This window comes from Mesoplodon densirostris, chromosome 4 (assembly GCF_025265405.1).
Source record: "Mesoplodon densirostris isolate mMesDen1 chromosome 4, mMesDen1 primary haplotype, whole genome shotgun sequence".
NCBI lineage: Eukaryota > Metazoa > Chordata > Mammalia > Artiodactyla > Ziphiidae > Mesoplodon > Mesoplodon densirostris.
Genome location: NC_082664.1, coordinates 95,022,655 through 95,049,047, shown reverse-complemented (window position 1 = coordinate 95,049,047; position 26,393 = coordinate 95,022,655). Strand labels below are relative to the sequence as shown.

The following is a 26,393-nucleotide window of genomic DNA, read 5'->3' as shown; positions in this document are numbered from 1 at the left end:
TTCATCCATTTTATTACATATTTTAAAAAATAACATCCGCCCTCTAACAAGCTTAGTTTGCAAATACAAACAGTAGGTGCAAATTGAAAAACAATTATATATAAATCTTTTCACTTGCAAAGGTTCGGGTGTAATTTTAAAAAGTCTCCCCTTACTGGTATGCATAAAAAAATTGCACTGCACAATCTTCAATCAAATTAAAGTGGGATTATATCAAGTGGCTGTACTAGGTCCATTCGGTTTCTTTCTAGAAATACACTGAGTTACCCTCCTGGTAATAATCAGAGTTTCAGAGTTTTATCATTAATGGCGTTGTAAATGTCCTCAGTCATCGGCACATACATTTCTGCTTTGTCATCCAAGAAATACAAGGCATCTTTGATAACTGAAGGGTTAAAGCCCTCTTCCATGAGGGTCACTTTTAGGTGTTTAAAAGTTCCAGTGGTCTCAATGGTGTCCTGAAAAACATCAATCATTTGAGAGCTGTGAAAACAGGTTCTGTGTGATACCAAGATATCCTGTCTTCAGAACCTCCATTAGGGGGCCCTCTGTGGAGGTATTTTTCTTTCCTTTAAAGTTGGACGATCACATGTGGGGAGAGAGAGGCTGCAGACAGAAGAGTCTGTCACTTGGTGAGCTTCCAGTATTACTGGAATATTCTGATTAATGGTGGGGTGGAGAAAGGAATCTTCTACACACAGACAACTTTTTTTTTCCAGCCTGTTTGTGACACTGAAGACTTGTTTCTTCTTCAATAAATAGGTGATGATCTGAGGATATTTCAACTTTTATGTCTCTCAACCATCACTGTAAAGCATATGTCAGTGTTTTATGAACATCAACAGAAATAACCATTTAACCTTTGCAATATCTGGTAATCTAACACTTCTTTTCTCAAATCTTCAGCTACAGAATCACACAGCTCAAGGTCCAAAAGTGAGAGTGTTAAACTAAGGGGTTAATGTTTGAGAAAGAAAAAAAAAATCTCTATCTGTGACAGTTTAGCCTTTGGTAGTTCCTACTGGCTAATGATGCCCAATTAAAGTTCACATCATAGAAAGGTGCAGGACTTCAGTGGATTTTTCCATTCTTTAAAAATGGAAACAATAAATAAGAGGGTCGGAGCATTTCTATTTTATGTGTTTGTTATACCTCATCAAACAGACTTTGTGAGTTATTTGCTAACACTGTTGCTGAATGAACTGCCTGTAGTTTTAGGGAAAAAGGAATTAGGATTTGGTTTCAGCTAGCTATATTTTCTGGTATTTTGGCTTCCTCATTTAGCTTCCTGAAAGGGTAGTGAAAATTTGGCCGTTTTGCTCTCCATGGTAGAAGAGGAATTGTTCCCTAAGACGCAGGTGTCTCCAAGAGAGAGAATAACTGAACTTTATAACAAGGGGTCTCACCTGTATTCTTAGAAACCGGGGCCTTGCATAATTGGGCAGGTAATCGGCCACATGCTTAAAGAGTTTCCTTCCATCAAATTCATGGTCTTCCTTCATCTTGATGGAGGCCATGCCAATTCGACCCTCGTGACCTAGAGTTAAAGTGAGAAAAAATTAGGTGGGTTGTAACTATTTATTTTATTTATGATGCTTTGCTAGGTCAAAGAACAGAGAACTGAGACAGCATTATGGCACGGGTTACTTTTGGATAGCTGGAATTTTTATTTCAAATATATGTTGAAGTTAAATTCTAAAGTGAATTAAAGATAACAACAAAACAACAAGCTATACATTGACTGAATCTTTATTACATGCCAGGTCCTTTACTAAGTGTGCTTTATGTACTGTCTTATTTAACCCTCATGACAACCTTACGAAGAGGTACAAAGGTTATCTCCATTTTACAGGTGAAGAAAGTGAGGCTTAATGACATTAAAAGACTTGTTCAAAAAAAAAAGAAAAGACTTGTTCAAGTTCATGCAGCAAATACTAGGCAGGGCCAGAAATGGAATTGAGGCAGGCTGGCTAAAGATCCTGTGCTTATTGACATCATCCTTCTTGGCAGCCTAGATGTAAACACCAGAAAGGGAAAAAGGTTGAACTAGTGGCTAAAAAATTTTTTTGGACTCTGGTGAAAAACCCTTGCTCCCCTGTCAAGGATAACTGGGCTCAGGTTGTTCTTTGGGTCGCAGGTCAGGTCTGTTGTGCTTCCAGGCACAAATGTGCACCTCTGAGACGTATATAATCACGGTTCCTAATAGCTTTGCCTCTGCATTTCAGAGAGGCTGCAGGACAGGAGGGTGAAGGCAGATCAAGGTTGAGCGGTATGTGCCCACCGCACCACGCCTCCCCACCTTGATGCCTTCTAGTCCAGAGAGGTTGTGCTCTCCACAGGGGAAACAGATCCTAACAGCTCTTTCTTCCCGGTGTTTAGAACAATTACCATTGTTTTCTTGTGAGGACAGTGGTAATTACATATTAATACCTCTTCGTGATCCGGCAGACCCAGTGGGAGTCCAGGTCCACTTCCCTGAACTACTTAACTGTAATCAGAGAGGGGGAAGGAGCCGCCCTTCGTCACCTGGGCCCCAGCTTTTGAAATCTCTCCCATGGTGATTGTGTGTTTACCCATGACTCTAAAGAAGGCAGAAAACAAGAGGAAAAATTATAGGAAAGGAAATGCATCCTCATTTGCTTTGCCTCTTATCTGAAGGAGGGAGGCAGGGCATCATACCCTCTTTCTCTAGGGGTCCCTGGTAGCTGTCTCCAAGGTACCAGTCTCAGGAATCTTGAGTGTCTCCAATGAGCTCCTTTTAGAATTAAGGCAGAGGCTGATGCAACAGAAATCTTCAGTGTCAACTGGCTCCTTGCTTCTTGCTCTGGCAGAGGCAGTGCCCAACAGAGAGGCGAATGGGGCTGTTGGATCTCAGGTCTCTGTCCTGACTCCCAGAGGTTGGCTGGGGCTAGTTCAGCTCCAGGGGGAAGGTTCCTGTCTGCAGCAGTTCGGGCCAGATGTTCTCTAAAGTTGCACTATCCAATATGGTGGCCACTGGTCACATGTAGCTATTAAAATTAATTATAATTAAATAAAATAAAAAATTCAGTTCCTCAGTTGCACTAGCCACATTTCAAGTGCTCAACAGCCATATGGTAGCTATTGGCTACCATGCTGGACAGTGCAGATATAGAATATTTTCAGAACACTGCAGAAAATTCTATTGATAATATAAAGCTCTAGAGAGTAGTTTGGCAGTTCTGGTGTCATCTCTATTCTAGGCCCAAACTTAGAAGTTTCTTCCTGGTCCAAAGCTGAGATATGTGAAGGCCTTGTTCAGCCCTTTGGTAGTGAGAATCACCCTGGTGGACTGATGCCTTTCTCTAGATAGACCTGCCACATTTCTAGGCTGCAAGAGTGGCACTGAGAATCACAGAATCTGAAAATAGGAGAGACTTTAGGGTTCATCTCTAATCTTTCACTGCTGTAAGAATTCTCACAGGATCCCAGGTGGACAGCCAGCCTCTTTACACATCCCAGTTGGTGGGACATTGTCTGCCTCAGGAGACGGACCATTCTGTTGTTGGTCCCTCTGGCTACAGGAGAGTTCTCAGGCTAAAATTTGCTCCCTGGTCATTTCAATCCATCCATTTTATTCTGCTCTCCAGTGCAACATAAACACAGCTGCTCCTTGTTCTACCTGACTTGTCTCCCAATCATTTGAAACCCATTAGCCTCCTCTTCTTTGATCTATATCAATGGCTCCTAAACTTTACTGGGTGGTAGACCCACTTGGGAATTAAAAAAAGACACAAAGATTGGGTCCCAAACCCCAGATCTGGGCTTTAAAAAGTTTCCCAGAAGGGCTTCCCTGGTGGCACAGTGGTTGAGAGTCCACCTGCCGATGCAGGGGACACGGGTTCGTGCCCCGGTCCGGGAAGATCCCATGTGCCACAGAGTGGCTGGGCCCATGAGCCATGGCCTCTGAGCCTGTGTGTCTGGAGCCTGTGCTCTGCAATGGGAGAGGCCACAGCAGTGAGAGGCCCGCATACCACACACACAAAAAAGTTTCCCAGATGATTCTGATGACTGGCTAACTTTTCAGAACTGCTAGGCCTCCATGCTTCTCAGACTTCAGTGTTTTTTAAAAATTGTGGTAAAACATACAATTCATTATTTTAACCATTTTAAAGTATACAGTTCAGTGGCATTTAGTACATTCACAGTGTTGTGCAACTATCACCAGTATCTAGCTCTAGAACATTTTCATCACTCCAAAACCAGACTTCGTTTGTTTTAAGAATCACTGGAGGGCTTGTTAAAACACAGCTCCCTGGGCTCCACCCCAGAGATTCTGGTTCAGTAGTTCTGGGGTGGGCATTTTTAACATGAGAAATATCAAATTTTTAACAAGCTCCTGGGCGATGATGCTGTTGCTGGTCCAGGGAACCTACTGTCAAATGAAAAAAATGCACAACGTGAGAGTTGTGAGTTAAATTTTATTTGGGGGCAAAATGAGGACTATAGCCTGGGAGACAGCATTTCAGATAGCTCTGAGACACTGCTCCAAAGAGGTAGGGCAGAAGGTCAGTACACATGGGATTTTAGTGAAGGGGGAGTACATGCAACCAGGCACATTTTTTTTTTTTTTTTTTTTGCAGTACGCGGGCCTCTCACTGTTTTGACCTCTCCCGTTGCGGAGCACAGGCTCCAGACACGCAGGCTCAGCGGCCATGGCTCACGGGCCCAGCTGCTCCGCGGCATGTGGGATCTTCCCAGACCGGGGCACGAACCCGTGTCCCCTGCATCGGCAGGTGGACTCTCAACCACTGTGCCACCAGGGAAGCCCAAGGCACATATTTTTTGCAGAAGGTTTCTGCTAGTCACAAGGAGCAGATGTCACCATGAAGGATTTTAGTGCTTTTTTAGATAAGAGGAGATGCAAGAATTGGGCTCATAAAATCTTCTCCTGAAAATATCTATCTGAAGACCTGTTCTGCCAGTTTTTCCCAGAGCACAGAGTACCTCATTCCTGATCTCCACCCTGAACTCCTTTCAGGGTGTGTTGAAAGTCAGCAGCTATAGCGGCTCATAATTTGATCCTTGTAGAGGTAGATGGCAAGTGCCAATCTGTAGGTGACACCACTTTGAAGAGCAGTGGATTAGGCCTTTCCATTCCATTTCCCATATTCTCTTACCTTCTCATACTCATTCTTTTGTATTGTTACTTAAAAAAATCCAGCATTTAGAAGGGCATGCAACATATTCCAGATGGGGTCTGTGAGAGGCCAGCATGGTGCCATGGCCGACAACCACAACATGGGCCCTTGTGTTAATTCAGCCTGAAATCCAACATGAGAAGTATTCTGCACCCCTCGGACTCTGACCTGAGATGTGGCTACACTTCCTGTCAAGTCATTGTCACCGGGTTGGAGAGGAGCAGGCAAGAGAAAGCCTCAAATATTCTTTAAAAAATAAAAGGACAGCACAATGTCATGTGAAACCATCATAGCTCAGGTAAAAGGGACTTTGGGATGTCCATTTTGAGTATAGATGAGAATCCCAAATACTGAGTTCTAGGGAATACCAATTCCCCTAGTACCTTATATTTGGATAGTGATTTGGAAGTTTTAATTCTCTCTGACATCTATAATTAAAATGATTTCTTTTCATGACAACCCTCATGTACATGTCTGATAAGTATACATTTAGTATTTATGTAATTAAAATGAATTAGTTGTCTCGACAATCTTAACTGCAGGATTGGTATTATCTCTAATTTAGTGATTTGTGTGAAGTCAAACAGCCAGCAGGTGTTGGAGCCAGGACCCAAAATCAGACCTCACCCTCCCCACTCTGCTGGCAGAGGCATCTCTGCAGACAGAGGCTTGGTGACAGCACTTTGTGTGATGATTCTGAAACTCAGTGGAGCAAGCTGGGGTCAGGGACTTGGTTTAAAAGAAGAGTCTGGAAAAAATCAGCTCCTTCCTGGCTTTTTTCCTCTAGCAACGGGACGTGCTCTTATTTGTGCCTCCCAGTTCAGAGGCCAAGATACCACTTCCAAGCTCTCAAGCATGATACCTCTTTTCTTGAGGCATGCCAAATGCTGCATGGACCCTCCATCATGGAGAGATTTGGCTTGCTTGAGAGCCCAAGAACAGCTGGAGAGTGAACCACAGAGGAAGGCCAGGTTCAGATGTACTGACCTGTCTGATTTATAATGGCACATAAACCAGACATAAGCCCCTTACTCCCAGGAGGCTGGGAAAGAGTTGTTTGATTCTCCAGCTGGCAGGAGGAAGTGATGACAAACTTTGCCTGGGGATTAAAATTATGTTCAGTTAGTGTAGGAGTTTTGGCATTGATTTATAATATCTTGCGCATACCTGGCACAGACACGCCATAAACATTCACTTCTTGGACAAAATCAACCAGTCCTACTATGTCAGCAACTTCAGTGGTGGCCACATTTTCCCCTTTCCACCTGGAAGAAAAGGCAAGGTTAGCAGAGGTCACTGGTGGTCTGCGGTGCAGGTTGTCTGTGACAGGTGTTTCCTCCAGACCTCTGTGGGGTGGCTGCGCTTGTCTTCCTCACCTTGGCCCCCAAACTCTCCAACTTAGTCATGGGAGAGGCACCCTGCTTGAGGCATGAAAGACAAAGGCATAGACCTAAAGAATAAAATGTGGAATTTTAATGTTGCCACGTGAAATGTGATACACAGAATGATGTTCTAATGTTAAAATATGGGCTTGGCCTAAGAAAGGCACTAGAAATCAAAAATAAATCTCAATGACTTTTTGCTGTGTTTAGGTCTCTCACTTCCCTCATTCACTAACTTTGGCTGCTATTTAATTCAGTTAGTAAATTTCTAATAACTAGAATTTCATACTTGTATTTTAGGGTCTTAATGGCAATGAAAAAGCTTTTAATAAGAAAGAAAATATCATACTCTATTTGTAGGGAGAATAATGTTAGTGCCCAATCAGATGCTACTTTTTCTTTTAATAAAGAGTTAAATTTTGTCTTACATTTAAAAATTCTTTAGATCTCCCAGAAGTATCTTTTTTAGTAACATAAAGGTGGCATAAAATAATGATATAGATCCAGAGTCATGGGATATTAGAGATGGAAGGAACCCTAAGGATCGTTGGGGCCCTCATTTCATGGGTGAAGGAACTGAGGTGCAGAAAGATTACCTGCCTGATAACACAGCTGCTCAGGGGTAAGAGGAGCTGAGTTCTTCTCATTCATATCCATGCTCTTTCTACTACAGACAGACAACTTCCATCTCTTCCTCATTCATTCATGCAAAAAGGAATCACTGTACTAGGTGCTGGGGGGCGAACAAGCAGACACAGGGTCTGGCCTGAGGGAGTTTATACGGGAAGGAAGCTGGTTAAACAGAAATGTCATGAAGCTGGAGGACCATGCTGTTGCTGAGAATTAATTTCATGGTCTATTATGATGACTTTCAAACTCCACTGTGCTGACTTGGGGGTTCTGTGGGAAAGCATCTGGTTGGGAATGGAGAGTGGGAGGGAGAGGAGCAGATGGGGCTCAGAACTCTCACCTCCTCTTCAACTAGATCAGCTTCACATTAATTTGATTTGATTTTATCTGAGAAAAAGCCTCATGATTGGAAACAGTATGAAAATCCCTGGCTGACCTGAGTGACTGGTAATAATTGAGGATAAATGGGAGGAATTGGATGGACTAAGTTATTTAGGTGCCCAAAATCAGACACAGGTTTTTTCTCCTAGTTTCATCTGGTGTTGCTCAACCAAGATAACTATGCATTGCAGAGTGATACCCTATGTATTTTGCTCCTTGTTTTCTGGGAATACAGGAGGTTGAATTGACACGCCAAAGAGATAGAAGGAAATGGAGTACCATAACCAAAGTGGAATGTGACTCTAATTTAGGAGTAAGCCAAATTGTGCACGTGTTTGTTTTTGGCTCAACACTTCAGAGAAACCAACCGGAATGTATCTCCAACTCTGTCGTGGAAGTAGATAAAATTTTCGTGGTCCATCATTAAGAGATCTCCGCTGTTGAAATAGACGTCTCCTTTCTTAAAGACATCTCTCAGTTTTTTCTTCTCTGTCTGAGTCTTTCCTCCAGCATAGCCACTAAATGGTGTGAGTTGTGTGATTCTGCAAACCAGGAGTCCAACTTCACCTAAGACAGAAGAAAGTAAATTGTTATTTTATGTACTAGCAGTAGGCAAATTTTAGTGTTAACCTTCTTTTTTTTTTTTTTCTTTTTGTGGTATGCAGGCCTCTCACTGTTGTGGCCTCTCCCGTTGCGGAGCACAGGCTCCGGATGCGCAGGCTCCGGATGCGCAGGCCCAGCGGCCATGGCTCACGGGCCCAGCCGCTCCGCGGCATATGGGATCCTCCCAGACCGGGGCACGAACCCGTATCCCCTGCATCGGCAGGCGGACTCTCAACCACTGCGCCACCAGGGAGGCCCTAGTGTTAACCTTCTTTTAAAACTGATGCCATACAACCCAGTGGCAACAAGCTGGCTGCAGGAAGAGTCATTTTACATGCATGTGTACATGTATTTCCATGTACATCATATACACACATATATACACCAGGCACACACACAGAGTACATTATTCTCTATGGCTACACATTTGTAATTCTTTTAATACTAATCTTTCACTGAATAATGATTTACACACACAATTAGACAAATGCATAGTAGTTTAAGCTTAAAGGAAAGGCCCGTTAAAGCTAACTGTAGTTTTGCAATCATAATTACATATCCCCTTTTGCAAAATGCTTACCTCATAATCAAGAAATTATTAAGCTAGGTTTCCAATTATAGTTCTATTACGTGTAGTGGTAAATTACTATCTTTTGGAATTTATCTATTTCCGAGAGTACGAAAATAAACCTCTTTTTTTCCCCCACTCTGATAAATTTTACCATGTGTTCATTTAAGCAGTGATATGTTAGTTCTTAAGAGTCACTTAGTTAAGGTAAGAAAAGGCACAGGTTAATTGAACAAAAATCCACTGTACCTTTGGGAACTTTGATGCAATATCCATTTCCATCTCGAACGGGTTCATCTTTCTCCACATCATATTTAATCAGCTCATAAGTTATGACTTTCTAGCAAAATTAAAATGGATCATTCTGAGCACATATTCTTTCACAAAGTTTTCTTTTTTATTGTGGCATAGCATACATAAAGCATACAAAGTGCACATACTTTAAGTGTACAGCTTGATGAATTTTTGCATATGCATACCCTTATGTAACTACTGCCCAGATCAAGACACTAAACATTTTCATTACCTTAAGAAGTTTCCTCCTGCCCCTTTCTATCAAGTCACTATTCTGACTTTTATTGCCATCAAGTAGTCTTAAGCATCAAATAAGTGAAATAAATATATGCCTTAGTATCTGCTGCTTTCACTCAACATAATGTCTGTGATATCCATCCCTCCCTGTTGGTGTTTGTGTCAGTGGTGTACTTTTTTTGCCATGCAACTTTCCTTGTATGAATATACCACAATTTATTTATCTCTTCTCCTATTAATGGACATTTGGATGTTTCTAGTTTTAGACTCTTAAATATAAAGCTGTTATGAACATTCTCATGCATGATTTTTGGTGGACACGTCACATGTGGGCTTTTAAAATCTTGTTTAGGGGAGACCTTCAAGATGGCGGAGGAGTGAGATGTGGAGATCGCCTTCCTCCCCACAAATACATCAGAACTACATCTACACGTGGAACTGCTCCTACAGAACACCTACTGAACGCTGGCAGAAGACCTCAGACTTCCCAAAAGGTAAGAAACTCCCCACGTACCCGGGTAGGGCAAAAGAAAAAAGAAAAAAACAGAGACAAAGGAATAGGGACGGGACCTGCACCAGTGGGAGGGAGCTGTGAAGGAGGAAAGGTTTCCACACACTAGGAAGCCCCTTCGCCGGTGGAGACGGCAGGTGGCGGAGGGGGGAAGCTTTGGAGCCACGGAGGAGAGCGCAGCAACAGGGGTGCAGAGGGCAAAGCGGAGAGATTCCCGCACAGAGGATCGGTGCCGACCAGCACTCACCAGCCCGAGAGGCTTGTCTGCTCACCCTCCGGGGCGAGCAGGGGCTGGGAGCTGAGGCTCGGGCTTCGGGGGTTGGATCCCAGGGAGAGGACTGGGGTTGGATGCGTGAACACAGCCTGAAGGGGGCTAATGCGCCACGGCTAGCCGGGAGGGAGTCCAGGAGAAAGTCTGGACCTGCCTAAGAGGCAAGAGGCCATTGTTCCGGGATACGCGAGGACAGGGGATTCAGAGCACCGCCTAAATGAGCTCCAGAGACGGGCGCGAGCCTCGGCTATCAGCGCGGACCCCAGAGACGGGCATGAGACGCTAAGGCTGCTGCTGCCGCCACCAAGAAGCCTGTGTGGGAGCACAGGTCACTATCCACACCTCCGCTCCCGGGAGCCTGTGCAATCCGCCAATGCCAGGGTCCTGTGATCCAGGGACAACTTCCCGGGGACAACACATGGCGCGCCTCAGGCTGGTACAACTTCACGCCGGCCTCTGCCGCCGCAGGCTCGCCCAGCATCCGTACCCCTCCCTCCCCCCTGGCCTGAGTGAGCCAGAGCCCCCGAATCAGCTGCTCCTTTAAACCCGTCCTGTCTGAGCGAAGAACAGACACCCTCAGGCGACCTACACGCAGAGGCGGAGCCAAATCCAAAGCTGAGCCCCGGGAGCTGTGCGAACAAAGAAGAGAAAGGGAAATCCCTCCCAGCAGCCTCAGGAGCAGCGGATTAAATCTCCACAATCAACTTGATGTACCCTGCATCTGTGGAATACCTGAGTAGACAACGAATCATCCCAAATTGAGGCAGTGGACTTTGGGAGCAATGATATATATATATATATATATATATATATTTTTTTTTTTTTTTTGCTGTACGCGGGCCTCTCACTATTGTGGCCTCCCCCATTGCGGAGCACAGGCTCCGGACGCACAGGCCCAGCGGCCATGGCTCACGGGCCCAGCCTTTCCGCGGCATGTGGGATCTTCCCAGACCGGGGCACGAACCCGTATCCCCTGCATAGGCAGGTGGACTCTCAACCACTGCGCCACCAGGGAAGCCCTGATATATATATTTTATTCCTTTTTCTCTTTTTGTGAGTGTGTATGTGTGTGCTTCTTTCTGTGATTTTGTCTGTATAGCTTTGCTTTTACCATTTGTCCTAGGGTTCTGTCTGTCCGCTTTTTTGTTGTTGTTCTTTTTTAACTACAGTTAGTTTTCAGAACTTGTTATCATTGGTGGATTTCTTTTTTGGTTTGGTTGCTCTCTTCTTTCCTTTTTTATTACTTTTTAATTTTTTTATTTTTAGTAATTATTTTTTATTTTAATAACTTTATTTTATTTATTTATTTCTTTTTTTCTCCCTGTTCTTCTGAGCCATGTGGCTGATAGGGTCTTGCTGCTCCGGCCGGGTGTCAGGCCTGTGCCTCTGAGGTGGGAGAGCCGAGTTCAGGACATTGGTCCGCTAGAGACCTCCCAGCTCCTCATAATATCAATTGATGAGAGGTCTCCCAGAGATATCCTTCTCAACGCTAAGACCCAGCTCCACTGAATGACCAGCAAGCTCCAGTGCTGGACACCCCATGCCAAACAACTAGCAAGACAGGAACACAACCCCACCCATTAGCAGAGAGGCTGCCTAAAATCATAGTAAGGTCACAGACACCCTGAAACACACCACCAGATGTGGTCCTGCCCACTAGAAAGACAATATCCAGCCTCATTCACCAGAACACAGGCACCAGTCCCCTCCACCAGGAAGGCTACACAAGCACACTAAACAAACCTTACTCACTGGGGTAGACACCAAAAACAATGGGAATGACAAACCTGCAGCCTGTGAAAAGGAGACCACAAACACAGTAAGTGAAGCAAAATGAGAAGGCAGAGAAATATGCAGCAGATGTAGGAGTAAGGTAAAAACCCACCAGACCAAACAAATGAGGAAGAAATAGGCAGTCAACCTGAAAAAGAATTCAGAGTAATGACAGTAAAGGTGATCCAAAATCTTGGAAATAGAATGGAGAAAATACAAGAAACATTTAAAAAGGACCTAGAAGAACTAAAGAGCAAACAAACAATGATAAACAACACAATAAATGAAATTAAAAATTATCTAGAAGGAATCAATAGCAGAATGACTGAGGCAGAAGAACAGACAAGTGACCTGGAAGATAAAATAGTGGAAATAATTACTGCAGAGCAGAATAAAGAAAAAAGAATGAAAAGAATTGAAAACAGTCTCAGAGACCTCTGGGACAACATTAAACACACCAACATTTGAATTATAGGGGTCCCAGAAGAAGAGAAAAAGAAAGGGACTGAGAAATATTTGAAGAGATTATAGTTGAAAACTTCCCTAATATGGGAAAGGAAATAGTTAATCAAGTCCAGGAAGCACAGAGAGTCCCATACAGGATAAATCCAAGGAGAAACATGCCAAGACACGTATTAATCAAACTATCAAAAATTAAATACAAAGAACAAATATTAAAAGTAGCAAGGGAAAAACAACAAATAACATACAAGGGAATCCCCATAAGGTTAACAGCTGATCTTTCAGCAGAAACTCTGCAAACCAGAAGACAGTGGCAGAACATATTTAAAGTGATGAAAGGGAAAAGCCTACAACCAAGATTACTCTCCCTAGCAAGGGTCTCATTCAGATTCGACAGAGAAATTAAAACCTTTACAGACAAGCAAAAGCTAAGAGACTGTAGCACCACCAAACCAGCTTTACAACAGATGCTAAAGGAACTTCCCTAGGCAGGAAACACAAGAGAAGGAAAAGACCTATAATAACAAACCCAGAACAATTAAAATGGTAATAGGGACATACATATCGATAATTATCTTATATGTAAATGGAATAAATGTTCCCACCAAAAGGCATAGACTGAATGGATACAAAAACAAGACCCGTATATATGCTGTTTACAAGAGACCCACTTCAGACCTAGAGACACAAACAGACTGAAAGTGAGGGGATGGAAATAGATATTCCATGCAAATGGAAATCAAAAGAAAGCTGGAGTAGCAATTCTCATATCAGACAAAACAGACTTTTAAGCAAAGACTATTACAAGAGACAAAGAAGGACACTACTTAATGATCAAGGGATCAATCCAAGAAGAAGATATAACAATTGTAAATATTTATGCACCCAACATAGGAGCACCTCAATACATAAGGCAAATACTAACAGCCATAAAAGAGGAAATCGACAGTAACTCAATCACCGTAGGGGACTTTAACACCCCACTTGCACCAGTGGACAGATCATCCAAAATGAAAATAAATAAGGAAACACAAGCTTTAAATGATACATTAAACAATATGGGCTTAATTGATATTTATACGACATTCCATCCAAAAACATCAGAATACACTTTCTTCTCAACTGCTTATGGAACATTCTCCAGGATAGATCTTATGCTGGGTCACAAATCAAGCCTTGGTAAATTTAAGAAAATTGAAATTGTATCAAGTATCTTTTCCGACCACAATGCTATGAGACTAGATATAAATTATAGGAAAAAAAATCTGTAAAAAATACAAATACGTGGAGGCTAAACAATGCACCACTTAATAACCAAGAGATCACTGAAGATATCAAAGAGGAAATAAAAAAATACCTAAAAACAAATGACAATGAAAACACGATGACCCAAAACCTATAGAATGCAGCAAAAGCAGTTCTAAGAAGGAAGTTTATAGCAATACAATCCTACCTCAAGAAACAAGAAACATCTCAAATAAACAACCTAACCTTACACCTAAAGCAATTAGAGAAAGCAGAGCAAAAACCCCCCAAAGTTAGCAGAAGGAAATAAATCATAAAGATCAGATCAGAAATAAATGAAAAAGAAATGAAGGCAATGATAGCAAAGATCAGTAAACCTAAAAGCTGGTTCTTTGAGAAGGTAAATAAAATTGATAAACCATTAGCCAGACTCATCAAGAAAAAAAGGGAGAAGACTCAAATCAATAGAATTAGAAAAGGAAAAAGAAGTAACAACTGACACTGCAGAAATACAAAGGATCATGGGAGATTACTACAAGCAACTCTATGCCAATAAAATGGACAACCTTGAAGAAATGGACAAATTCTTAGAAAAGCACAACCTTCTGAGACTGAACCAGGAAGAAATAGAAAATATAAGCAGACCAATCACAAGCACTGAAATTGAAACTGATTAAAAATCTTCCAACATACAAAAGCTCAGGACCAGATGGCTTCACAGGCGAATTCTATCAAACATTTAGAGAAAAGCTAACACCTATCCTCCTCAAACTCTTCCAAAATACAGCAGAGGGAGGAACACTCCAAACTCATTCCATGAGGCCACCATCACCCTGACACCAAAACCAGGCAAAGATGTCACAAAGAAAGAAAACTACAGGCCAATATCACTGATGAACATAGACGCAAAAATCCTCAACAAAATACTAGCAAACAGAATCCAACAGCACATTAAAAGGGTCATACACTATGATCAAGTGGGGTTTGCAAGGATCCTTCAATATATGCAAATCAATCAATGTGATACTCCATATTAACAAATTGAAGGATAAAAACCATATGATCATCTCAATAGATGCAGCAAAAGCTTTCGACAAAATTCAACTCCCATTTATGATAAAAAGTCTCTAGAAAGTAGGCATAGAGGGAACTTACCTCAACATAATAAAGGCCATATATGACAAACCCACAGCCAACATCATTCTCAATGGTGAAAAATTAAGACCATTTCTGCTAAGATTAGGAACAAGACAAGGTTGCCCACTCTCACCACTCTATTCAACATAGTTTTGGAAGTTTTAGCCACAGCAATCAGAGAAGAAAAAGAAATAAAAGGAATTCAAATCGGAAAAGAAGAAGTAAAGCTGTCACTGTTTGCAGATGACGTGATACTATACATAGAAAATCCTAAAGATGCTACCAGAAAACTACTAGAGCTAATCAATGAATTTGGTAAATTTGCAGGATACAAAATTAATGCACAGAAAACTCTTGCATTCCTATATACTAATAATGAAAAATCTGAAAGAGAAATTAAGGAAACACTCCTATTTACCACTGCAACAAAAAGAATAAAATATCTAGGAATAAACCTACCTAAGGAGACAAAAGACCTGTATGCAGAAAATTATAAGACACTGATGAAAGCAATTAAAGATGATACAAACAGATGGAGAGATATATCATGTTCTTGGATTGGAAGAATCAACATTGTGGAAATGACTATACTACTCAAAGCAATCTACAGATTCAGTGCAATCCCTATCAAATTATGAATGGTATTTTTCACAGAACTAGAACAAAAAATTTCAGAATTTGTATGGAAACACAAAAGACCCTGAATAGCCAAAGCAATCTTGAGAAAGAAAAACGGAGCTGGACAAATCAGGCTCCTGGACTTCAGATTATACTACAAAGCTAAAGTAATCAAGGCAATATGGTGCTGGCACAAAAACAGAAATATAGATCAATGGAACAGGATTGGAGGCCCAGAGATAAACCCACGCACCTATGGTGACCTTATTTTTGATAAAGGAGGCAAGAGTATACAATGGAGAAAAGTCAGCCTCTTCAATAAGTGGTGCTGGGAAAACTGGACAGCTACATGTAAAAGAATGAAATTAGAACACTCCCTAATACCATGCATGAAAATAAACTGAAAATGGATTAAAGACCTAAATTTAAGGCCAGATACTATAAAACTCTTAGAGGAAAATATAGGCAGAACACTCTATGACATCAATCACAGTAAGATCCTTTTTGACCCACCTCCTAGAGAAATGGAAATAAAAACAAAAATAAACAGTGGGACCTAATGAAACTTAAAAGTTTTGCACTGCAAAGAAAACATAAACAAGGTGAAAAGATAACACTCAGAATGGGAGAAAATATTTGCAAATGAAGCAACTAACAAAAGATTAATCTCAATAATTTACAAGCAGCTCACGCAGCTCAATATCAAAAAAACAAACAACCCAATCCAAAAATGGGCAGAAGACCTAAATAGACATTTCTCTAAAGAAGATATACAGATAGGGAACAAACACATGAAAGGATGCTCACCATCACTAATCATTAGAGAAATGCAAATCAAAAGTGCAATGAGGTATCACCTCACACCAGCTAGAATGGCCATCATTAAAATATCTACCAACAATAAATGCTGGAGAGGGTGTGGAGAAAAGCAAACACTCTTGCACTGTTGGTGGGAATGTAAATTGATACAGCTAATGGAGGTTCCTTAAAAAAACTAAAAATAGAACTACATACGACCCAGCAATCCCACTACTGGGCATATACCCTGAGAAAACCATAATTCAAAAAGAGTCATGTACCACAATGTTCATTGCAGCTGTATTTACAATAGCCAGGACATGGAAGCAACCTAAGTGTCCATCGACAGATGAATGGATAAAGAAGATGTGGTACATATATACAATGGAATATTACTCAGCCATAAAAAGAAACAAAATTGAGTTATTTGTAGTGAGGTGGAGGGACGTCGTCTTTCATGCAGAGTGAAGTAACTCAGAAAGAGAAGAACAAATACCATATGCTAACACATATATACGGAATCTAAAAAAGAAAAAAAAAAGGTCATGAAAAACCTAATGGCATGATGGGAATAAAGACGCAGACCTACTAGAGAGTGGACTTGAGGACAGGGGGAGAGGGAAGGATAAGCCGGGACAAAGTGAGAGAGTGGTAGTGTATATATGGATATATATGTACTACCAAATGTAAAATAGATAGCTAGTGGGAAGCAGTCACATAGCACAGGGAGATCAGCTCGGTGCTTTGTGACCAGCTAGAAGGGTGGGATAGAGAGGGTGGGATGGAGGGAGATGCAGGAGGGAAGAGATATGGGGATATATGTTTATGTATAACTGATTCACTTTGTTATAAAGCAGAAACTAACACATCATTGTAAAGCAATTATACTCCAATAAAAATGTTATAAAAAATCTTGTTTAACCTTAATACACTACTGTTAGATGTTTCACATTCCAGGGACATGTTCTCCAATACATTTAAGATTCAATGATATAATGGTATAATTTGTTTCATGTCCATGGCTATAAAATTATTAAAATTCCACCATATTTCATGTTACTATAATTCAAGGGCATTAGAGTTTAAATTTAATTCAGTAAGAGCAATAAGTATACTATTTTCTATATTGGCAGCAAAATACAAATGTGACAGTATTTAGATTTAATTATTAACCATGATTACTATGTCCATTTCAAATTTGTATTCAAATCTGTATGATAAAGTAACCAATCATATGCTTTGGTAGTAGCAGTTAACCATTAGAAACCAAATAGCATTCATAGTCAACAAATGTAGATCTTGTTTATTTGCAAGAATGTAAAAAAATTGGGGGTGGTAAGTAATGCTTTTTTCCTTATCAAATGCAGGGTCATCGTCTTCCTTTTTTTCTAGTTAAAAAAATATGGTTTTGTTTAAAGTAGAAAAACTGACAAAAAACATGGCAATTAATGGATGAGAAGCAAAGAACTAGTAATATACAGCATCAATTTCTCAGGTCCTCAGGTTTAGTTTGAAATGAAAGTTTCCCCGCAACTCACATTTTCTGAGGGTTAGTAGTGACAACATAGATAGCTTGCACCAGGCCTCAGCTCAGCTTTCTGCCCTCTCTTGTTGTGAACTGCATTTAGCCTGGGTATCCAAGGTTTGGGCTGGTTCAGGTTGGCCTGATGCTAACTAGAGAAGATTAACCCTCTCAGCAGCGATTCCAGTGGGGAGTAGGAAATTGATTCTCAGTCTGTAGTAGTGCTGCCCAGTAGAATTTTCTGTGATGATGGAAATGTCCTATAACTGTACTACTCAACGTGGTCATCACTAAACACATGTGGCTACTGAGCACTTGAAATGTGGCTAGAGTGAATGAAGAACTGATTAAAAATTTACATAATTTAAATAGCTACATGTAGCTAGTGGCTACTGTATTGGATGGCGCAGGTGTGGAGCACAGTGGAGGGACATGTGTAGTATAGGTTTGGCTGTTGTTAGAGAGGTTCCTTGGACTTGGGAATGCCTGGAGATCAGGCCAGAATACAAGGAATGGAACAGTAATAAACTTTACAACTAATAACTCTTCAAGGCTATTATATAACAGGCATTGGGCTATATCCTATTTAATGTAATCCTTTCAACAACTCTCTTCCCTTATTACACTGAGTTTGGGCCAGGCACTAGGCTCTATATTTTCTCTTTCTGTCTCTTTTATAGATTCTGAAGTTGAGGCCTAAGGAACACAAAGGGCATGACCTTGGGCTAGTCTGTGATGGTAGTGGAATTTGATCTCTTGGGCCAGATCTCTTATGCACATGGACTGTTGTCCTCTGTACTTTGCTGGTCAGTCCCCGGGGGCACAGGTTGCCTGGGAGCTCTGGTGTGGCTGTTTAATGCCCAGGCAGGATGAGCTGCCCAAGGCATAATCACAGTAATGACTGCTCAAGCAAGTGAAGGTTCAGCATTTGCTGAATATTTCTGGAATTTTGCAGAATAGGTGGTCATCTGGAAGACTGACTGCTCGAGAACAAAAAAAGGCAAAGAGATTGTCTGGAGATGAGGCAATAAAATGACTGAGAGGGAAAAAAGAATGCTGTGAGAGCTGGCTTACACATAAGATATATCTTTCTGGTGTAGTTACTAGGTGAAAACAAATATTTACAAGATCCTACAACTAGGATGCACCCTGGTTATCTCGAAGGAGTGGTTCTTAACCCTGGCTGAACAGCTTTAAAAAAATACTGATGCCTGGGCCCCCCCTCAGAACAATTGAATCCAAAGCTCAGGGGGTGGGGGCCCTGCACCTATATGTATAAAAAATTCCCCTGGTGGTGGTAACGTACAGTGTGATGAAAGGGAAGTACCACATTTCACAGTGTATAGTAAACATACAGAACTGGTAACCTTCAGGTGTTTTAACATATACAAGCATAAATGGCATTAGAAGACTTCACACAAGTTGCAGATGGCAAAGGCATAATGGGTTGTTATTAATAGAAATTAATATTTTAAAATTAGAGGACCCTGTCATTTTTAGGTCATTGTCACAGAGCCTGAGCAAAACCTCTTGGTGATATGAATGGGCCATGGCTCTGAGACTGCATGGAATTCTGATTATAACATCATCATGACATAGCTTTTAAGAAATCTCCATGTGCTGAAAGCTGGCTGCCCTCATTTTTCAAGTACTTACTCCCTGTAGGAAGTTTACTCTTCCGACAGCACCGACTTTTCTCGTGTAATTCACAAATCCGATATTGCCTTCAGTGGAAGCATAGAACTCATAAATGTGAATGTCCCCAAATCTCTTGATGAATTCTCTCCACACATCTCCTCGCAAGCCATTTCCCAATGCCATTCTCACTTTATGGTCACGATCGTTTGGTTTCTGTAGCAGGACGAAGAAGAGACCAAGCTGAAACATCTTTGGAGCCTGTACTTACATATTAATAGTAGCCTTTATGTTTCTACATATTTATGTTGGTTATGAGCTGACCTTAGTGCATGCCTTTTCTGTCATCCACACATATTACACCTCCCCCACCCCGCAACACACACAGTATGGGCTGATAGTGGGAACTCTGATTTAATAGTTGAAAGGCTTGGATTTTCCCATTTTGATTTGTCACTTGACAGAACTAAATGATGCCAACATTTAATCCACATCCAATCGAAAACTTAAGTCATGTATTGATCGTTTTCTTGATGAGGCTGGTGGATCTCAGTGAATTGCCAGAAAGGAAGGGCCCCATGGGAGAGGCCTGTCAGAGACAGGCCTGGCACATAGCAAAGCCCTCAATAAAAGGCTTCTGCTTCCTCTGATTACCTGCACCCTCTCTGGACACCCTGATCTCTCACCCTTCATCTGTCATTCAATCCATGGTGGATTAAAATCCCCCAGGTGTGTTTGCATGTTGCACCTCACCTCTAATGTGGAATAGAATGTTCGATATTGTTGAAGAAAAATGAGGTGACACTTGACCTTTGGGCTCCCCTGGTGGTGCAGTCGTTAAGAATCTACCTGCCAATTCAGGGGACACGGGGTCGAGCCCTGGTTGGGGAAGATCCCACATGCCGCGGAGCAACCAAGCCCGTGCACCACAACTACTGAGCCTGTGCTCTAGAGCCCGCGAGCCACAACTACTGAGCCCATGGGCCTTTGGGGAATGGCTTTGGTGGTGAGGAAATTCTGTTTCTTCTTTTGGAAAAACACCAGTACTCTCAGGCCCTGGTGAGCAAAAGCTTAGATGAGAACCAGACATCTCTGAAGCCTCCAGGGCCTCTTTAAGATTTTAATTCTTAAAATATACTATGATGATATTTAAGACTATCAAAAAAAGAGAGAGAGGGACTTCCCTGGTGGCACAGTGGTTAAGAATTAAAAAAAAAAACTCCACTCATTTTATTAGCTACTCAATTAGCCCTTTCAATCTGTCCTTCAGTTTTGGGAAGCTTTCTTGCGTTATTTCTTTAATAATTTCCTCTCCATTTTCACTATCCTTTTCCCTATTTCCTATTAATCAGATATTGAATCTTTTGGATTGATCCTCTAATTTTCTTATTTTGTCTCTCCTCGTGTCCATCACTTTGTCTTTCCTCCAATTTTCTGTAAGATTTCTCAACTTTATCTTCCAAACTTTCTATGGATTAAGTAAGTTTTAAATCGTATTTTTAGTTTTCAGGAGGTCTTACTCTGTTTTTTTTTTTTTTTTTTGGGTAGCATACTATTTCTGTTTAATGGATACAAAATCTTCTCTAATATTTCTGAGAATATTAATTATTGATTTCTGGAAGTCTTCTCATGCTCTTTGAATTGATGCTGGTTTTTCTTCTTTTTAGAAACTGATCTTTCCTGTTAGAGACTGTCCTTTGGTATCTGTTCATATTTAGAAGTAAGGCAACAAAAAGATGTTTGAGCCATTTTGTGTGGTGGGGAGGGGTTGTTGCCAGGTTGGCTGCACTGTCTGGTGATGGGGCAGTGAGCCAATGTCCAGTTTCTTTTCTTCTTTTTTTTTTTTTGCGGTACGCGGGCCTCTCACTGTTGTGGCCTCTCCCGTTGTGGAGCACAGGCTCCGGATGTGCAGGCTCAGCAGCCATGGCTCACGGGCCCAGCCGCTCCGCGGCATGTGGGATCTTCCCGGACCAGGGCATGAACCCGTGTCCCCTGCATCGGCAGGCAGATTCTCAACCACTGCGCCACCAGGGAAGCCCCAGTTTCTTTTCTGAGAATGTTTAGTTCTTCCTAAGCATAACCCTCCTCTGCTCTCTTGCCTGCAAGCATAAACTGACTACTGGAGTTCTGGAAGCTGGGCAGGGGAAGGGAGCTGGGGTCTCCCTGGTCAGTAAGTAGACAGTTACTCAATCTCTGCTCTCAGTGCCTCACCGCTGCCCTCCTCTGCTCTTGGGATCCTTGAGTTCAAAGCTCCTCTAGCTCTTCTCCAGAGAATAAGCCTTCTGTCTCCTACAGAAGTGGGATAGGGGAGCAGTAGTTATAGCTGTTTCATACACAGACTTTCAAAAATTCTCCTGTTTTCAAGCCTGGTACCTCATCCAAACTTCAGTTGTATTTGGTGCCTCCAATTTCGCAGGCTTTAGGAAGTCAATCAGCTTCCTTCTTGTTGGTAATTGCCTCTCAAGTTTCACCCCTCTCAGCCCTGCTATGGCAATGACCTTCATCTTTCAGCTCTCTGTACTCTGTAGTTCCTGGTTGAAATGTCTCTTAGTTTCTAGGATGATAGAGCTTGTGTGGCTTTTTCTTGTCCTCCTCATTTTGGGGAAGACTTCCAAGAGGTGAAAGGGCAGAAGCTACTCACCACCTTAGAAAAATTCCTGAGTACATGTCCTTAACAACTAATATGCTATACTTCTGCTTGACTCCCTGAGGAGAAAAGAAAGCACCTAGCACCTATTGACAGGAGTGAAAGGGTGAAATTCAACCTCTTCGTTTTATAGAAGAGGGCTTTCTGTGTCTAGTGTATCTTCCCACTGCACCCAAAGGGATTGTCTTTAAAAACCACCTCCCACACCACTCTCAGGCCCTTTCGTGGTGCTTTATCACATTCACACTTGAGTCTCAGAACAGTAAAACTCTTGTTACCTGGCCCAGCCAATCAGTCTCGCCTCCTGCCATGCTGCTTGCAGTTCCCAACATGGCAGGTGCTTTATTCCACTACTCTGCCATGCTGTTCCAGCTAATCATTTGCCCTTCTTTCCCTGCATGGCTGGAAAACTTTTCTGCACCCTTCAAAACTCACCTCTCTGGCAAACATACCCTGATTCTGCTCTCTGTCCCTCTTTCCCCTGGTCTACCCCTGTCCTGGACAAACTGGCCACTCTCTACTCTGTGCGGCTACATATCCCTTCATTCTGTTTTCTTTCTTTCTTTTTTTTTTTAAGATTTTTTTTTGATGTGGACCATTTTTAAAGTCTTTATTGAATTTGTTAAAACATTGCTTCTGTTTTATGTTTTGGTTTTTTGGCCACGAGGCATGTGGGATCTTGGTTCCCCAACCAGGGATCAAACCCACATCCCCTGCATTGGAAGATGAAGTCTTAACCACTGGACCACCAGGGAATTCCCCCTCCATTCTGTTTTCTATCTGAATGGAGGTGGTGTAGAGACAGACATTTTAGGCTGGGAAAGGACCACAGAGGTTATCTAATTTTGGAGGGAAGGCAGACAACACAAGGGAGGTGAGCTGAGTCTATTCAGCTGTTTCAGGGTTCTGGTCTATCTTATTTCCCCTTCCAAACACCAAATTTTAAGATTTTTTGTTCCAGTTCTGTGAAAAATGCCATTGATAATTTTTTTTTTTTTTTCTTTTTGCGGTATGCGGCCCTCTCACTGTTGTGGCCTCTCCCGTTGCGGAGCACAGGCTCCGGATGCGCAGGCCCAGCGGCCATGGCTCACGGGCCCAGCCGCTCCGCGGCATATGGGATCCTCCCAGACCGGGGCACGAACCCGTATCCCCTGCATCGGCAGGCGGACTCTTAACCACTGCGCCACCAGGGAGGCCCGCCATTGATAATTTGATAGGGATTACATAGAATCTGTAGATTGCCTTGGATAGTAAAGTCATTTTGACAATATTGATTCTTCCAATCCAAGAACATGGTATATCCTTCCATCTGTTTGTGTCGTCTTCGATTTCTTTCATCAGTGTCTTACTATAGTTTTCAGAGTACAGGTCTATTGTCTCCTTAGGTAGGTTTATTCCTAGGTATTTTATTCTTTTTGATGTGATGGTAAATAGGATTGTTTCTTGAATTTCTCTTTCTGATCTTTTGTTGTTAGTGTATAGAAATGCAACAGATTTCTGTGCATTAATTTTGTAACCAGCAACTTTACTAAATTCATTGATGAACTCTAGTAGTTTTCTGGTAGCATCTTTAGGATTTTCTATGTATAGAATCATGTCATCTGCAAACAGTGACAGTTTAACTTCTTTTCCAGTTTGGATTCCTTTTATTTCTTTTTCTTCTCTGATTGCTGGAGCTAGGACTTCCAACATTATGTTGAATAAAAGTGGTGAGAGTGGACATCCTTGTTTTGTACCTGATCTTAGAGGCAATGCTTTCAGCTTTTCACTGTTGAGTATGATGTTAGCTGTAAGTTTGTTGTATATGGCTTTTATTATGTTGAGGTAGGTTTCCTGTATGCCCACTTTCTGGAGAGTCTTTATCGTAAATGAGTGCTCAATTTTGTCAAAAGATTTTTCTGCATCTATTGAGATGATCGTATGGTTTTTATTCTTCAATTTGTTTATGTGATGTATCACACTGATTCATTTGTGGATATTGAAAAATCCTTGCATCCCTGGGATAAATTCCACTTGATCATGGTGTATGATCCTTTTAATGTATTGTTGGATTTGGATTGCTAGTATCTTGTTGAGGATTTTTGTGCCTATGTTCATCAGTGACTTTGGCCTGTAATTTTCTTTTTTTGTGGTATCTTTGTCTGGTTTTCATATCAGGGTGATGGTGGCCTCATAGAATGAGTTTGGGAGTTTTCCTTCCTCTGTAATTTTTTGGAACAGTTTCAGAAGGATAAGTGTTAGCTCTTCTCTAAATAGAATTTAGATAGAATTTGCCTGTGAAGCCATCAGGTCCTGGACTTTTGTTTGTTGGGAGTTTTTAAATCAGTTTCAATTTCAGTACTTGTGATTGGTCTGTTTCATATTTTCTATTTCTTCCTGGTTCAGTCTTGGGAGATTGTACGTTGCTAAGAATTTGTCCATTTCTTCCAGGTTGTTCATTTTATTGGCATACAGTTGCTTGTAGTAGTCTCTTATGATCCTTTGTATTTCTGTGGTGTCATTTGTAACTTCTCCTTTTTTATTTCCAATTTTATTGATCTGAATCCTCTCCCTTTTTTTCTTGATGAGTCTGGCTAAAGGTTTATCAATTTTGTTTATTTTGTCAAAGAACCAGCTTTTAGTTTCATTGATCTTTGCTATCGTTTTCTTTCTTTATCTCTATTTCTGTTATTTCTGCTCTGATATTTATGATTTCTTTCCTTCTACTAACTTTAAGTTTTGTTTGTTCTTCTTTCTCTAGTTTCTTTAGGTGTAAAGTTAGGTCCTTTATTTGAGATGTTTCTTGTTTCCTGAGGTAAGATTGTATTGCTGTAAACTTTCCTCTTAGAACTGCTTTTGCTGCATCCCATAGGTTTTGAATCGTTGTGCTTTCGTTTTCATTTGTCTCTAGGTATTTTTTTATTTCTTCTTTGATTTCTTCAGTGATCCATTGATTGTTTAGTAGCATATTGTTTAGCCTCCAAACACAATTAAGTGTTTGTGTTTTTTACAGTTATTTTTCTTGTAGTTTATTTCTAATCTATAGCATTGTGGCTGGAAAAGATGCCTGATATGATTTCAGTTTTCTTAAATTTACCAAGGCTCACTTGGTGGCCCAGCACGTGGTCAGTCCTGGAGAATGATCCGTGTGCACTTGAGAAGAATGTGTATTCTGCTGCTTTGGGATGGAATACTCTATAAATATCAATTAAGTCCATCTGGTCCAATGTGTCATTTAAGGCCTGTGTTTTGTTATTGATTTTCTGTCTGGGTGATCTGTCCATTGATGAAAGTGGGGTGTTAAAGCTCCCCACTACTACTGTGTTACTGTCAATTTCTCCCTTTATGGCTGTTAGTATTTGCCTTATATATTGAGGTGCTCCTATGTTGGGTCTGTATATATTTAGACTTGTTATAACTTCTTCTTGGATTGATCTCTTGATCATTATGTAGTGACCTTCTTTGAATCTTATAACAGTCTTTATTTTAAAGTCTATTTTGTCTGATATGAGTATTGCTACTCCCTCTTTCTTGTGATTTCCATTTGCATGTAATACCTTCTTCCATCCCTTCACTTTCAGTCTGTATATGTCTCTAGGTCTGAAGTGGGTCTTTTGTAGACAGCAAATATACAGGTCTTGTTTTTGTATCCATTCAGCCAGTCTGTGTCTTTTGGTTGGAGCATTTAATCCATTTACATTTAAGGTAATTATTGATATGTATGTTCTTATTGCCATTTTCTTAATTCTTTTGGGTTGGTTTTTGTAGGTCTTTTTTCTTCCCTTCCTCTTTAGTTCTCTTCTCTTATGGTTTGATGACCATCTTTAGTGTTGTGTTTGTATCTATTGTAGTTTTTGGGTTTGCTGTTCCCATGAGGTTTTGATATAGCAGTCTATATATGTACAAGGTTGTTTTAAGTTGCTGGTCTCTTTCCCGCCTAGAGGAGTTCGTTTAGCATTTGTTGCAAAGCTCGTCTGGTGGTGCTGAATTCTTTAGCTTTGGTTTGTTTGTAAAGCTTTTGATTTCTCCATCAAGTGTGAATGAGAGCCTGGCTGGGTAGACTATTCTTGGTTGTAGGTTCTTCCCTTTCATCACTTTAAATATATCATGCCACTCCCTTCTGGTCTGCAGTGTTTCTGCTGAGAAATCAGCTGTTAACCTTATGGGATTTCCCTTGTATGTTGTCATTTTTTCCTTGTTGCTTTTAATATATTTTTTTGTGTTTAATTTTTGTCAGTTTGACTACTATGTGTCTCAGCATGTTCCTCCTTGGGTTTATCCTGCCTGGGACTTTCTTTGCCTCCTGGACTTGGGTGACTGTTTCCTATCCCATGTTAGGGAAGTTTTCAGCAGTTATCTCTTCAAATATTTTCTCAGGTCCTTCCTCTATCTCTTCTCCTTCTGGGACCCCTATAATGCAAATTTTGGTGCATTTAATGTCCCAGAGGTCTCTTAGACTGTCTTCATTTCTTTTCTTTTTTTTCTTTATTCTGTTCCACAGCAGTGATTTCCACCATTATGTCTTCCAGGTCACTTATCCA

The 26,393-nt window shown here is 41.2% G+C and overlaps 1 protein-coding gene across 2 annotated transcripts in view; it reads right to left on the bottom strand.

The window, feature by feature from the left end:
• Positions 1–281: 281 nt before the first annotated feature.
• The window catches only part of SLC27A2 (solute carrier family 27 member 2), a 52,391-nt gene continuing 26,279 nt past the window's right edge, over positions 282–26,393 (bottom strand). For both annotated transcript variants that reach the window (XM_060098367.1, XM_060098368.1), the window contains 6 exons: positions 19,248–19,442; positions 8,973–9,063; positions 7,921–8,119; positions 6,327–6,424; positions 1,407–1,537; positions 282–458 (listed from right to left, as the gene is read on the bottom strand). In XM_060098367.1, coding sequence (XP_059954350.1) covers positions 282–458; positions 1,407–1,537; positions 6,327–6,424; positions 7,921–8,119; positions 8,973–9,063; positions 19,248–19,442 — 891 coding nt within the window. The remainder of the gene's footprint in view (positions 459–1,406; positions 1,538–6,326; positions 6,425–7,920; positions 8,120–8,972; positions 9,064–19,247; positions 19,443–26,393) is intronic.